Raw genomic sequence first — 16370 nt, forward strand, 5'->3', positions numbered from 1 at the left:
TACCAATGCTGTCATATATATATTTATTATTATTATTATTATTATTGCCAGTCTTAGCTTGAACTCAGGGCTTGAGCACTGTTCTTGAGCTTTCGCAAGGCTAGAGCTCTACCACTTGAGCCACAGCATTACTTCTGGCTTTTTCTATATATGTGGTATAAAGGAATTGAACCTTGATCTTTGTGCATACTAGGTAAACACTCTACCACTAGGCTAAACTCTGGACCCCACTGTCTTATATTCTTATAAACTTTTATTTAGTTTCAGCATGCATGTTGAGTTCAGTACTCGTGAGGGTTATAGTTGGCTGCATAATGTTGCTTGATTACTTACAATTTCGTTTTAATTTTTGTTGCTATGTTTGCAGTGATTTTTTTTTTTTTCCTGGTTGGTTGTGGGGCTTGAACTCTGGGCCTGGCGCTGTCCCTAAGCTCTTCAGCCCAAGGTTACTGCTTTACCACATTGAGCCACAGCGCCACTTCTGATTTTCTAGTGGTTAATTGGAGATGAGGCTCTCAGACTTTTGTACCTGAACTGGCTTTGAACAAGGATCCTCGGATCTCAGCCTGCCGAGTAGCTATGCTTACAGGTGCCTGGCTTTGCAAAAATTTACTATATATATTTTCACTGAAGGTAAAATTGAGGCTTGAACCCCAGCATGAGATATTAAAGCTTTGTTTTTGATTTTGTGTCTGAGCTAGGATTTGAACTTTGGGCCTCTCATTTTTATTTTTGCTTATAAAAGCGTGTTCTACTATTTGAGCCACACTTCCATTTGTGGTCTTTTGCTGGTTAATTAGAGATCGGAGTCTTGAGGATTTGTCTATTTGGAATGTTTTAGAACTTTGACTCTCAGCCTCCTTAGTTGCCGCTAGAATTAGTCACAAGCTATGGACGCCCAGCTTTGATATTCATTATTAATCATATTGGGCATGGAAGTACATTCCTGTAATCTTAACCCCTGAGAAGCTGAGTCAAAAGGATCTAAAGCTTTAGGCCAGTCTAGGCTATTTAGCCAGACCCTAGACCTAAACAAAACTACCAAATAATAACCAAAGGGCTATATATCAAGCCAAGCGCCTGTTACTCACTCCTATGATCCCTTAGGATTTCTTTGTAAAGGAATTACAGACTTGGGAGCATGAGACAGCATTTGAGTACATATGTGTAGGTTGTTGTCAGTACCAAGATCAGTAGCAAAAAGCTCCAAAAACATGACACTTAATAAGTTGTTTTTTTCAAAATATGAGAGCCCGAATTGGAAGGCAGATTTTTTTTTTTTTTTTTTTTTTTGCTTGTTTGCTTGTCCTCTGCCTGACATTCAAATATGCCTCCTGTGACTTGAAGTTTGTCTGCTGTATGCCCATGAGTGATCAGGAAAGCATTTTTGTTTTGTTTTATTTTGTTTTTAGTATTGGTCCTTGAATTCAGGGCGTGGTTCCTGAACTTTTGTGCTCAAGGCTAATACTCTACCACTTAAGCCACAGCTCCCTTTCTGGCTTCTTTGGTGTTTAATTGTAGTCTTACAGACTTTCCTGCCCAGGCTGGCTGTGAACCACGATCTTCAGATCTTAGCCTTCTGAGTAACTAGGATTGCAGGCATGAGCCACCAATATCCGGACAGGAAATATTTTGAATACCAGTTTTGGAGTTGATTTTAGTAGGCAAATTCACAAACATGATATCTGCCAATAAGGAAAGCCATCTATGTTGATTTAAATGATTTTAGGATGTTAGGGCATTTTTTTTTGCCAGTCCTGGACTTGAACTCAGGGCCTGGGCACTGTCTTGAGCTTTATCAGGGTTGGAACTCTACCCTTGTGTCACAGCAGCATTCCTGTCTATTTGTGTGAATGTGGTACCAAGGAATCAAACCCAAGGCTTTAGGCTTGCTAAACAAGCACACTACCAGCGCTTACAGCATTTCTTAATAGAGCCACATATAAATAATAAAAGTTTAGTTTAATATTTTATGCTTACCATATATAATGCATTCTATACTAGGGATAATCAGTATGATCAGATGGGCTGTGGACAGTTGACTACAAACATAAGAGAATCATATGTCATACCCCCAAAGATTGTAAGGCCTTGTGTGGCCTATGGGCTTGGTGTTTTCTGCCTCTCTGTGAAGAAGGATGTCAAGCAAATATATACTTTGTCTAAGATTAGCTAGCTTGTAACAGTTAGCTTCTAGGCCCTGGCCTGTTGATCTCTAGGGAATTCTAGAGAATTAGAATTGACTCTTGATAGGAAAATAGGGTTTTAAAGGGAGAGGACCATAGGAAAGACAAGAATAAAGGCACTCTTGTTGTGACCTGAAATTATGTAAAGTAGAATAACAGGGTGAGGGTGGAAAGCTATAGGATGAGTAAAGAAAGGAATGCTTTTCTGTGGAGTTCTGTTGGTATTGAGGAATTGCCAAGAGTTGTTGAGAAGGGATAAAGATTAATATTAGCAGTTTTATGTTCTAAAGAAAGGTAATCTAAAGTTGTATGAAGACATCTTGGAAGGTGTTTTTTCTTTCTTGTTTCAATGTGTTCAGTTTATTCTTTATTTTTTGTTAGTAATTTTTTTATTGTAATTAATAGAAGGGTTACATTATATTCACCAGATAGAAGGTGCATTACTTCACAAACATTGATACCCTTTCTCATGACATGGTCCCCATTTCCCTTCCCCTCCCCCCATCTTGATTTTCCCCCTTCCCGATCCAATTTCAGATAACCAATTAAGCAACTATAAAATATATCAGATAACAAGGTGAAATATTGTAACAATATGAGATAACCAAGGAACAGCAAAAGAGATGAGAGATAACAGAACATTAAGGACAACAATCACTCATTATATGGCTTTTGTTTCTATATCCTGGAAGTCCTTACATTTAGCGTCATACTATATGGCCTTATGTATTTAGATTTTGTTCTATTGTAAATCTCTGCTAGGAGAGCCCAAGGTTTCTACTGATTATGACAAATGAGGGAGACTATTGGGCCTATGTTCCTTTGAGTCTGGCTTCACTTAATATGATTTTTTCTAAGTCTTTTCATTTCCTTACAAATAGGGCGATGTCATTCTTCCTGAGAGCAGCATAGAATTCCATTGTGCATAAATACCACATCTTGTTGATCCACTCATCAACTGAGAGACATCTGGGTTGGTTCCATATCTTTGCTATGGTAAATAGTGCTGCAATGAACATTGTTGTGCTAGTGGATTTAGTATGTCCTTGTTTCTGGATGATTGGGTAAATGCCAAGTAGTGGAATTGCTGGGTCATAGGGGAGCTCTATGTTTAGTCTTTTGAGGAACTGCCATACTGCTTTCCATAGTGGTTGAATGAGTTTGCACTTCCACCAACAGTGTAGTAGTGATCCCTCCTGGCCAAATCCCCTCCAGCATCTGTTGTTACTAGTTTTCTTGATCCTGGCCATTCTAACTGCAGTGAGGTAGAATCTTACAGTTGTTTTGATTTACATTTCTTTTATGACCAGAGATGTCGAGCATTTCTTCATGTGTCTATAGGCCATCTTTATTTCTTCTTCAGAGAAGAGTCTCTTTAAGTCTTTGGCCCATCTTTTAATGGGATGGTTGTTTCTTTGGAGATTAGTTTTGGAGTGATTCAATTTTTTTGAGCTGTTGATATATTTTAGATATGAGGCCTTTGTATGGATAGTGAAGATCTTCTCCCATTCTGTAGGCTTCCTAATTTACGAGCTATGTCCTTTGCCATACAGAAGCTCTGCAGTTTAATGCAGTCCCACTTTCTCTGTTTGTTGTGTTTCTTGGTCCTTATTAAGAACGTTTCGACCTGTGCCAAGGAGGCCTAGTGGTAGTGTATCTCTTATTCCTTCTTGTGGAGTTTTCAGTGTGTCGGCTTTTACCTCGAGGTCTTTGATCCATTTGGGTTAATTCTAGTGCAGGGTGATAAAGAAGGATCCAAATTTAGTTTTCTGCAGGTGCTTAACCAGTTCTGCCAGCACCATTTGTTGAAGAGGTTGTCTTTCTTCCATTCTATTTTTTTGGCTCCCTTATCAAAGATTAGGTGGCCATAGGTCTGTGGTTTAATATCTGGGTCCTCAGTTCTATTCCATTGGTTTTCAGGCCTGTTCTTGTGCCAGTACCAAGCTGTTTTGATTATTATAGCTCTGTAATAGAGTCTAAAGTTTGGTATTGAAATTTCCTCCTGTGCTGTTCTTTCTGCTAAGAAGTGTTTTTGCTATATGGGGTCTTTTATTATTCCATATGAAATTTTGGATTGCCTCTTCTATTTCTTTAAAGAATGCCATTGAGATATTGATGGGTATTGCGTTGAATTTGTAGATAGCCCTTGGCAAGATTGTCATTTTCACGATGTTGATTCTTCAAATCCAGGAGCATGGGAGGTTCTTCCATTTCCTCAGTTCTACCTTAATTTCCTTTTTCAGGGTTTTAGAGTTTTCATCAAAAAGGTCCTTACATTCTTAGTTAATTCCTAGGTACTTTATTTTCTTTGAGGCTATTGCAAAAGGAATTGCTTTCCTGATGGTTGCCTCTTTCCTCTCACTGTTGGCATAGAGGAAGGCCATTGATTTTGGGGGATTAATTTTATATCCTGCTACCTTGCCAACGTTTTGAATCAGCTCATGGAGCTTGGGAGTGGAGTCTATAGGGTTCTTTAAAGGTTGTTTTTTTTTTTTTTTTAATTTTTTTGCCAGTCCTGGGCCTTGAACTCAGGGCTTGAGTACTGTCTTTGGGCTTTCCCGAGGCTAGAGTTCTACCACTTGAGCTACAGAAACATTTCCAGTATTTTTCTATGTATGTTGTACCGAGGAATCGAACCCGGGTCTTCATGCATGCTAGGCAAGCACTCTACCACTAGGCCAAACTCCCAGCCCTGAGAACAAGGTTTGAGGTGTGTGGGGGGACTGTATAGATAACAGGGCCTAAATTTAGGCACCACCATGGTATTAAAATGAGGAAATTAGGGCTGGGGATGTGGCTTAGTGGTAGAATGCTTGCCTAGCATGCACAAAGCTCTGGATTTGATTCCTCAGTGCCACATACACAGAAAAGGCTGGAAGGTATACTGTAGCTCAAGTGGTAGAGTGCTAGCCTTGAGCAAAAGATGCTCAGGGACAGTGTCCAAGCCTGAGCAAGCCCCAAGGCTGGAAGGGGGGTGGGGTGGCAAGGAGGAAATTATAGAAGTATCATTTCAAAGCCAATATAGGACCTCTTAAATTTTTTCCCACCATTCCTAGAGCTTGAACTTAGGACCTGGGTGCTGTCATTGGACACTGTTTGCTCAAGACTAGTGCTCTGCCACTTGAGCCACAGCACCACTTCAATTTTTTCTGTGTATGTGATACTGTGGAATCAAACCCAGGGCTTCTTGCTACTGGGCACGCATCCTACCACTAGGCCATGCTCCTGGCTTCCAATTTTTAAAAAATTTTATTTATGTGGTACTGAGGAATTGAAGGCAAGAACTCAAGCATGCTAGGCGAGTACTCTACCAGTAAGCAGCATTTCCAGTCCAGGACCCTTTCTTCTTCTTAGCAATACTGGGGCTTCTAGGCTGCTTGAACCACACCTCTAATTCTTTTGTTTTAGGTCCCCCCCCCACCACACACAATATTTGCCTGGGGCTGAACGAACACTATAATCTACCGGTGCCTTCCAGTGTCTAGGACCACAGCATACACTAGCACATCTAGCCATTTGGCTTATTTGTTGAGATGGGGGTCTTGTTAATCTTTTATCTGTGCTAGCCTGGCCTGGAACCTCAGTTCTCCTGAGATCTGCCTTCTGAGGAGCTGGGATTACAGTATTCTCCCCTACCCCCAGCAGTAGTTTATAATTTTAATGATTACATGGCCTTCAAGAAGGAAAAATGGAGGAAGTGTGTGTATGTGTGTGTGTGTGTGTGTGCACACGCGTGTATGCATGTGCATTATAGCATAGGAGAATATTTATAGAATTAAGTAAAAATAAAACATTTTGGGACAAAAGTAATGATTTATTTTTGAAATATGTGAGAAGTCTACATTGGAAATATCCAGTTGAGTTTGAAAATAGGCATCTAGAACTTAGAGAAAGAGGGTTGGAGAATCATCTGAGGGTTTGTGAATCATCTGAAGTTAGGTGGTATTAAAACTAAAGAAACCATTAAATGAGGAGTGTAGGATGAGATGAGAAGAAACTTCTGTCATTTTATGTAACAGACATTTAAAATTTGAACAAAGAAGGAGAAGGATCCAGTGAGAACATAGAAAAGCAAAGATGAGGAGAAGGAAAAGAAGAAAAGTGACATCCAGGTTAAAAAGGGAAGGGCAGTAGTACTACCTGCTGGGGTCAGATGCTGCGGTCAGCAAGCACTCTTTGGACATGACCTCTTGTAATGTAGTTAGGAAAGAGGAGATATAGGTGACAGGATTTGCCAAAGACCTGAACTTCAAGGAAGGGCAAATTTTAGAGATGGCATTCCTATTTCTAGCCTGGATGAGTGGGAGGACACTGATGCTCTGTCAAGTGAGGTAAACACACCGATGCAGTAGTGTAGCTGGATGGGCATAGAATGAGTTCTGCTTAAAACCAGATCTAGTATCACATGCCTGTAATCCCAGCATTTGGGCCAAAGAAGGAGAATGGAGAGTTGGAGACAAGTCTAGGCTACAAAAAATTTTCCTTCCAACCAAGCACAGTGGCTGACACCTGTAATCCTAGCTACTCAGGAGGCTGAGATCTGAGGATCAAGGTTCAAAGCCAGCTGGGGCACAAAAGGACCTGAAACTTTATCTCCAATAACCTCTAGAAAATGGGAAATGAGGCTGTGGCTCAAGGGTAGGGCAGTAGCCTTGATCTGAAGAGCTCCGGGACAGTGAGTGCCCAGACAGAGTTCAAGCTCCATGACCCCCACCCCCCAAAAAAAGGTCCCTGGCTTAAAACAAAATGAACAGAAATGAGTTTAATCAGGTAACATCTGGCTAAACTTAGAGGTGTAATTACTTAAAACTAAACTGCACTTGAGTTTCTGAAGGCAGATGAAACTTACGTAAAAACATACGAAGTGAACATTTAATCCTGTGGGGTTTACCCCCCTCTTTTTCAGAGATGCACTCAACAAAATGAAAGACGTATATGAGAAAAATCCACAGATGGGGGATCCAGGGAGTTTGCAACCTAAGTTAGCTGAGACCATGAATAACATCGATCGTCTACGAATGGAGATCCATAAGAATGAGGTAGATTCTCTGATTCACCAGCTCTATAAACTTCATTGTGATATATTGGATTTTTCTAGATTTATGTTTAATTTTAGTACTTATAATTAAAATATACTTTTGATAAATGGTAAATTATTCGTTGGAATATTTTTGTTTTTTGTTTTTGTGGGTCATGGGGCTTGAACTAGGCCTGGGCGCTGTCCCTGAGCTCTTCAGCTCAAGACTACTACCCTATCCTTGAGCCAAGCCCCACTTCCCATTTTCTAGGGGTTAGGAGATAAGAGTCTCAGTCAGGTCCTTTTGTGCCCTGCTGGCTTTGGACCTCAATCCTCAGATCTCAGCCTCCTGAATAGCAAGGATTACATGTGAGCCACTGCACCTGGCTTTGTTGGAGTTGTTTTTTTTTTTTTTTTTTTTAATATCGTCGGGGTAATGTATAGAGGGGTTGCAGTTACATTGGTCAGGTAGTAGGTACATTACTTTTCACACATTGATAGCCCTCTCATGTTTTTGTCCCCATTTCCCTCCCCTCCCCAGAGGATTTTTTTTTGGGGGGGGTGAGTTGTGGGGCTTGAATTCTGGGCCTGGGCGCTGTCCTTGAGTGCTTTAGCTCAAGGCTATCACCTACCCCTGGGCCACAGCCCCACATCTGTTTTCTAGTGATTAATTAGAGATAAGAGTCTCATTCTTTAGTGCACAGGCTGTCTTCCAACAGGGATCCTCAGATCTCAGCCTCCTGAGCAGCTAGGATTATGGGTGTGGGGCACCGTGCCCAGCTTTTTTTTGTTGTTTTTTGGTATCTGTTCTAGACTTTGAACTCGGGGCCTGGATATTGTCCCTATGGTTTTGTTTGTTTGTTTGTTTATTTTTCCAGTCCCGGGGTTGAACTTAGGGCCTGAGCGCTGTCCTTGGACTTCCTCAAGGCTAGAGCTCTACCACTTGAGCCACAGCACCATTTCCGGCTTTATTCTGTGTATGTGGTATCAAGGAATTGAGTCCGGGTTGCATCCTAGGCAAGCGCTCTACCACTAGGCCAAACTACCAGCCCATGCTTTTTTTTTTTTTGGCCAGTCCTGGGCTTGAGCTCAGGGCCTGAGCAGTGCCCTTGGAATTTCTCAAGGCTAGAGCTCTACCACTTGAGCTTCAGCACCACTTCTGGCTTTTTTTTTCTTTTCTATGTATGTGGTGCTGAGGAATCAAACCCGGGTCTTCGTGCATGCTAGGCAAGCACTCTACCACTAGGCCAAACTCCCGGCCCGCATTTTTGTTTTTTAAAAAGTTTAGTTGTTATAAATGTGATATACAGAGGGGTTATAGTTACATAAGTCAGGTAATGAGTACATTTCTTTTTGGACAGTTTCACGCCTTCCCTCCCTCTCTCCCAGTTCTTCCCTACCCACAAGTCGTACTATGGTTTCTTAAAAGTCAGCTATAAAGTTGATCATCTGATCAAATTGGAAGTTCTCTAAGAATCATATAAATAAACCTCAAAGCACCAATTTAGGATATCTCATGAGCTTTTTAACATATTTATTGAGGTTGTTTATTTTTTTTCCTAAGGCATGGCTTTCTGAAGTTGAAGGCAAAACAGGTGGAAGAGACAGAAGACACAGCAGTGAGATAAATCATCTTGTAACACAAGGACGAGAAAGGTCTTTTTTTTTGACTTGTATTATTTTTTTTCCCCAACTTTTTCTTGCTCTTTTGTCTTAAAGTTTGTGCAATCCTTTTTCTTCCTTCCAAATTTAATAGGGTTGTAGAACTTTGCATCTTCTGAACCTAAGTAATTTTCTATTCCTTTAATAATAGTTGCAGATGAAGTGTGAAATTTTCACCTTGCTGTTGAATTCTAGTTTATCATGCATCCCCAAACAGCTAGGGACCTAGAATATTCTTGGAACTACAGTCTGAGGGAGTTGGAGGATTCTCAGGTGTGGGAAGATTAAGGTGGAGTTGGATGTTTTTGTTTTTGTTTTTTGCCAGTCCTAGGGATTGAATTCAGTGTCTGAGCACTGTCCTTGGGCATTCTCAAGGCTAGAGCTCTACCACATGAGGCACAACACCAGTTCTGGCTCTTTTTGTCTATGTATGTGGTCCTGAGGAATCAAACCTGGGTCTTCATGCATGCTGGGTAAGCAGTCTACCACCAAGCCAAACTCCCTGCCCCGAGTTGGGGTGTTTTTTGCTGAAGAAAATTCAAGTTGTTCAAGATTTGGTAAAGAAAAAAAAGTGTTGCAGTGGCTCACGCCTGTGATTCTATCTACTCAGGAGGCTGAGATCTGAGGATCAAGGTTCAAAGCCAGCCTGGGCACTAAAGGACCTGGGACTCTTATCTTCAATTAACCTCTAGAAAATAGGAAGTGGGGCTGTGGCTCAAGGGTAGGGTGGTAGCCTTGAGCTGTAGAGCTCAAGTACAGTGCCCAGGCTCAGTTCATGCCCCATGACCCACAAAGAAAAAGAAAAAAAAGGGAGGGGGGAGGGGACATGTTACTTTTCACAAGTTCTCAACTTGGTATTTTGCCATTTCTATATTTTTATAGCACTTGTGATGTTGCTTCCTTGATATAACATACATATGTACATACATACATATGTACACATTTCCCCCCATAATTAACCTATAAATTAGTTTTACATTAGAGAAGAATTTGAAATGTCTGGTATCAAAACTTGGTATAATTTGAGCAAGTTCAGTTTTAATGTTTCTTTAATCTGAGCTTCTTAAAATATAAAATGGAAGTTAGAATTCCCATTCAGGATTTCTAATATCATTAAAGAAATAATACGTAAAGCATCTAGAAGTAAAATACTGGATAATAGTATATTCTTCTTAAGTGTTATTTCCTCCCTCTCCTGTCACTTTGGAGTTTCTGTCTTCAGTAACTCAAAAGAGATCTATTGTAATTGGTTTTTGTTACTAGATAAAAACCAAAGTTAAAAGTATCTAGTCTTTTTGGTTTGTATTGTTTAAGAATGTGGCTTTCAGACTTACTAAAAGTGCTATGAAATCTAATCCTATAAATTTCTTCCTTTCCACCCTTCCCCCTCCCTCCTCCCTCCCTCCCTTCTTACTTCTCTCCCTCTCTCTCTCCTTTTCCCCCTCTCCCCCATCCTGGGGTTTGAACTCAGGACCCAAGTGCTGTCCCTGAACTTTTGTGCTCAAGGCTAGCGCTCTACCACTTAACCCACAGCTCCGCTTCTAAACTTTTGTTATTAAAATCTCCTTCAGCTATTTTTATATACTAACAAAAAAAATTAGCATTATTTTTTCATTGATTTAATTTTCTTCTATTATCTTTTCTGTTGTTACAAATTGTTAGTACTTGCTGGTTTCTAATATCTCTGTCATGATAAATTGGAAGTTAGAAAGATTCTTTCTGTTTCACATAACAATGAATACTTTCATTCATTAACTTAAAAATGTGCTTCTTTGGGCCGGGAGTTTGGCCTAGTGGTAGAGTGCTTGCCTAGCATGCACAAAGACCGGGATTCGATTCCTCGGTACCACATACATAGAAAAAAAGCCGGAGGCCGGGAGTTTGGCCTAGTGGTTAAAGTGCTTGCCTAGCATGCGCAAAGACCCGGGTTCGATTCCTTGGTACTACATACATACAAAAAAGCTGGAAGTGGTGCTGAGGCTCAAGTGGTAGAGCTCTAGCCTTGAGAAAGTCCAAGGACAGTGCTCAGGCCCTGAGCTCAAGCCCAGGACAGGCAAAAAAAAAAAAAAAAAAAATGTGCTTCCTTGACTGACTTGAAAGATAACCCAGATTCTATCAACTGAACTCTCTACCTCTCAGCTATCCCTTCTACTCTGTTAGCTTCATTTTAAATCTTACCAGGTGATTTTCCCCAAAGCGCTAGGCAATTTTCTTCCAGGTTCTAAGTGAAACGGGAATGAGCTTTTCTTCTAGCACAGCCAGGGGTCTCTGTATATTGTATGCATTTGATTAGGTTACAGGATTACTAGTTAACCATTCACTGCCACCATGAAAGTGCTGTGTTCCTGGCCCTTCAGTGGCCACAATAGGAACAATTTAAATAAAAACCAATGGATTCCGTCCAGAATATTAAGGCTCTTTTGCCAGAAGAGGAGGGCAGTGAATTCAGGATAATGTAGTGGGAAATGTGTCTAGTACAATTTTTCATTTTAACTTTAGACCCAGTGTTAGTGAGAAATGTTTATTATGTGCCTAGAACACTGTAATTTTTTTTTTATTTTAGGAAATTCAGTGAAAGGGATTTTGTGTTAGAACCAATTTGTCACTATTTAAGAAAATAGGGCTTAATAATAGAACTGTCATTGTTAGCAAATTTCTGAATTGATCCTGAAGAGATCAACTTACAAGTAATACATGAAGAGTTCTCTTGTTGGTGATACTTGCTTGGGGATAATTTTATGTTTTTAGTCCTGAGGGAAGTTACACTGATGACGCAAACCAGGAAGTCCGTGGGCCACCTCAGCAGCACGGCCACCACAGCGAGTTTGATGACGAGTTCGAGGATGACGACCCCTTGCCTGCTATCGGCCATTGCAAAGCGATCTACCCTTTTGATGGTACATGCTTGATATATTCTGTTGGATGAAACTGGCTCCTTAAAGTTTAACTATATTGTTAAACTATATTCACTTCAGTGTCCTTAGCTGAACAGAACATCATCAGAAAATTAGTCTCAGTTCATTAGTTCTGTACTTTCATTACTTTTTTAATTTTTATTTTATTTTTTTGCCAGTCCTGGGACTCAGGGCTTGAGCACTGTCTTTGGATTTTCTCAAGGCTAGAGACCTACCACTTGAGCCACAGCACCACCGTGTTTGTTGTTGTTGTTTTTCCCTATGTATGTAGTACCTAGAAATTGAACCCAGAACTTTGTGCATACGAGGCAGCACTCTACCACTAGGCCACACTCCTGGCTATCTGTTCTCTCTCCTCACTGTCTTATACTATTTCCCCGTTTCATATTTTATGAATTGTTTAGATAGGAACACCACTCAAATTTGAAAAAAGACTTAGAATAATAAATAAGAGTCAGATTACTGACTCTTACTGTGCCACTGAGTTTCTTTATGTGTTACATATGTTGATGTGCATTCAATCTCACAGACTCACTGTCATTCAGATTAGATTGTGTAGCGTGCTGGCAAACTACAAAGCATCATTAGCAGTGGTGTTGCTGATGGCAGTGAGAAGGCTCCTGGATCCTGGTACATTGAGATCCGCTAGGAATTTGTGGTATTTTGTGTGTTGTGTTTATAATGTCTAGCAAATACTTTTCAGTCACACTTCTGTCATAAAAACTCTCATCCTAGGACACAATGAAGGTACTCTGGCAATGAAAGAAGGTGAGGTTCTGTACATTATTGAGGAAGACAAAGGTGATGGATGGACAAGAGCCCGGAGACAGAATGGTGAAGAAGGCTACGTCCCCACATCATACATAGATGTAACCCTAGAGAAAAACAGTAAAGGTGCAGTAACTTATATCTAAACTAATGAGGCGGTTTGTGCCATGCATGACATAAAAACGATAACATAAAACGAAAGCACATCCAAAAGGTCAGAAAGATGAGAACTTGCAGAGTATCCCAGTCTACTGTTCACCGTGCGAGCCGAGTGTAGGCGTGATCTTGGGAGATGTGAATATTGCCACAAGTAATTGTTTTGTGATGCCTTTATCATTTAAGTAATGTTGGTGTGAAGCTTAAATGGTGCCTTCTGCTTTACGTCCTGCTTACGTCTGTGTGAAGGATTTGTTTTTCTGCCTTATAAATAATAGGATTTGATTGCTGGGCAGGAATTCTTATTTACTTCAGAAAACACAGCGTCTGTAGTGAACTGAAATAAATAAAACAGCTCTGAAATGCTGGGCTAAGTCATTCCCAAACGAGCAGTTTCTTCTAGGAGTTTGAATTTATAGCTTCACTTTCTAGGGAGAAAAGTAATAGGTAACTGGCTAAAATAATAATCATCTTATTTTTCTTCCTCTTCTTAATTGGTTTTGTAAAGGAAGAAAATAAGTACCTACTGTGTCATCTATTTAAGTAATAGGCTAATAATCAAGAGACCTGCAAAATTACTTGATCTAGCTTTCTTTTGAGATGTGAAAATACTTTTAGATTTATGGTAATTTTCAATAATGAACAAACTTCCTTCCATATTAATCTCCTGCTTACATTTTTCATCTTGAAAATATCTCTTGGGACTATCACATTAGAGATTATTTAGCGTTTGGCAGTTATACATAGGAAATAGATTTTAAATCACTGACGATAGAGGAAATCTTGATTGGAAATATAGACTGTTTACTTTTAGAGCAGAAACACCTTTTTTTGCAGGCGGGGGTGGGGTCTGGGTTAAAGGAAGACCCTGCACCACTGGATTTTAACTGGATTACTACTGTTAGAATAGATTGTGGTGGTTTTTTTGTTTTTAAATCTCCCCACTGTCTTTCAACAAACATTTTTGGAAATGTCATATAATCAACGATTGTACAGTGGGCTGTTAATGTAATCATAGTGCTTTAGTTGTGAGGAAGCCATAAGTCTGCCCCTTGATTTTGCTTGTGTCTCACATTTTCTTGGTGTTGTCAGTAGCTGATTGTAAAATTGGGGCAGACACTTTATCTGAACACCCCTTTTAGTCTTATCAAAGGTCTTCAGTAATCCTTCTTTTCTTTTTCCTCCTGGACTGCAGGTTCCTGAAGAGGGGTTCTGAGGAAATGGGCAAGATGTTGAAGGAGGTTACATGCAGCTGCTTTGGGGGAGAGGGGGGTAGAGTTGTCAGGCTCAGAGAGAGTGAGAAAAGCAAGTTGCATGAATGCATGCAGATTTTTTTTTTACTAACTTCATTAGCATTTCCATGCATTGTTTTTAAACTCACTATCATACCAGTCCTTAAATTCCTGGTGCACCGTTACTTCCATGGAAGAAAGATGAGAAGCCTACAGAGGCTCAGCCTCTTTCCATTTTTTTACTGATGTCCAAAAATTTTTAAAAATGCAGAGCTGTCATAAAATTTCATAAAACATTCTTTTAGCTATCTTGTCAGGACTGTGTCCATCGAGCTCTGTTCTAAGTGGCTTTTCAACTCATTGTCTGTTAGAGCCTTTGCCATCTGTCTGTCTGCCTGCGCCACCTCCATGCTTGCTTAACATCTTGTTGCATGTCTAGAGTGACCGGGCTTAGATTTTTAGGCATGTCTTTATAATCCTTGTTCTTGTCCAAGTGTTTGTGTTGTTTTACATTTGTAGAGCAAATTACTTTTGTCAGACGTCTCCAGCACTAATGTTCCATCTTAGTGTTTGTGTATGCTGCTATAACTTCCCCACTGCAAACATTCCAGTTTTGACATTACGAAGACATAGTCTTTGAACCTGAAGCATTTATGATGAGAAAAAGAAACCACCTGCTCTAGCCTACAGCCCAGTTAACAGAACTCTCTGAAATGTGATACATCTTCTGCATCTCAGTCTGGGAAGAACAAGTAGTGAGCACTGAAGTCCTGGCATAATAAACACAGAAGAAACTTTCCACCTCAAGACACAGGACTATGGTCACGAGTCAGCTGCTTCCACTCAAATGCTGCCTTAAACGAGAGTGCCTAAATCTGTTAAATGCCGACACTACCACTACAGTATCCCATTAAGGGCTTATATGTCAGCTCAGTGCGACCTCTTTTAACTCTGCAGCCCTGCTGCAGCTGCCAATGTAGCCTTGGTAGGTGGCTTTCACAGCTCTACCATGTACACTGGTGCATCCTCAAATTTATGCATCACACTGAAGACATGTTTGAGCCCATTTTACTTAGCGTTTCTATGAGAAGTTTTGTGAACCTCCCCTAACCCCACATTGTCTTTTAATTTGGGATTAAGACGATGTCACTTGATTCCTGCCATAAGTCTTGTTTCCAAGTGATGCTTTTATTTGAACCAGATAAAATTTAGTGAATCTTTGTAATGATCTATGTGCACTTTTACTTGTAAAATGGAAATTTCTGTATGTTTATACTTGTAAATATATTTGTTGTTAGTGGCCCTATCGCTCGTGTCGTCCCGCCTGGCCTTTGTGATTCTGTTGATGACTTGTACCTGAGCTGCTTTCTTAGTGGTGTTGTAGCGGCCGGGGTGGGGTGGGGTGGGGGTATTGTTTGTACCGCTGATGCGCTTCCTTAATTTGGTTCTTACGCGCTTCATTTATTGGTTTGATGGAAGAAAGAACATGAAATGTTCTGTGTATTATTCAATTTTAAGCAATATTTTAGAAGCTGTGTGACTTTCTATAATTTTTACCCAGTGTTAACTGAATCATGCCCTCATTTATACTAAAACTGAATGACAATTGTGTGAAAGTTAATGCCTTCATAAGATCAAGTACACCACTGTTACACAGCTGACATATAGTGTATTGCTTTTGAGTCTAGTAAACTATAAAGTTTAGATATTAAAATCTCATTACAGGGTTATTTATATAATGTGACATTATTCAGTACTAACTACATGACGTAGTTTAAAAAAATAGTGCTGTTTTTATTTTAAAGGTTAGCAGTGAGAAGGAAATGTGATCGGGCTATGTTTATAGTCTTCTGTGCAAAGCCTGAAGTGCTTATGTTTTTTGGCCATCAGCCACTGAGGGCAAAGTTTAAAGCTTTCTGGTGAGGACTAACTGTTCTTTTCAAGCTACTGTTTGTTTTTCTAAATACAGGATTTGCTTCCATAGGAGGTGAGTTCCTTCATGTAGAATAGTGCAACCTGTAACTGGTTCTTACAATAGGGCAAACATTTGTATGCGCACAAATTCTAAATCATTCTGAAATCGTTCTTAAACTTTGAACATGTGAATTGTCCAAAAGAAATCTTTAATTTTGCAGGTATTTTTACTCTGTGCACATGTTGATTTCATAATGGTAAATGCTTTGTTTAAGATAGTGTTCTCTGTTGAGAATATTTTCATGGAATAAAACAAACTTTTCGTGGTCAGTTAAGGTGTGTAGTTATATTTTATTATTATCCGAGCCAAAGAGATGTGGTGATTTTGTTTTCAAATGTGCTAAATTTTAAGTAATGCACAGAGCTAACTTTCTTAAGTAGGGCATCCTTATAGAAACTAGCTTCAGAAATTTGATTCTGGTTTTAGTTTCTTAAGCTATCTTAAAGAATAAACAGCTTC

General features: G+C 39.8%; 1 protein-coding gene across 4 annotated transcripts in view; it reads left to right on the top strand.

Moving 5' to 3' along the window:
• Fnbp1l (formin binding protein 1 like) overlaps positions 1 to 15338 on the top strand; it is a 90722-nt gene extending 75384 nt beyond the window's left edge. For 3 of the 4 annotated variants that reach the window (XM_090334214.1, XM_090334216.1, XM_090334217.1), the window contains 4 exons: positions 7093 to 7225; positions 8768 to 8859; positions 11614 to 11762; positions 12516 to 15338. In XM_090334214.1, coding sequence (XP_090190340.1) covers positions 7093 to 7225; positions 8768 to 8859; positions 11614 to 11762; positions 12516 to 12694 — 553 coding nt within the window. In that variant the 3' untranslated portion in view covers positions 12695 to 15338. The remainder of the gene's footprint in view (positions 1 to 7092; positions 7226 to 8767; positions 8860 to 11613; positions 11763 to 12515) is intronic. The other variant, XM_090334215.1, reaches the window with a different exon arrangement.
• The last annotated feature ends 1032 nt before the right edge of the window (positions 15339 to 16370 follow it).

This window comes from Megascapheus bottae, chromosome 6 (genome assembly GCF_031878675.1).
Source record: "Megascapheus bottae isolate mThoBot1 chromosome 6, mThoBot2.hap1, whole genome shotgun sequence".
Taxonomy (NCBI): Eukaryota; Metazoa; Chordata; class Mammalia; order Rodentia; family Geomyidae; genus Megascapheus; species Megascapheus bottae.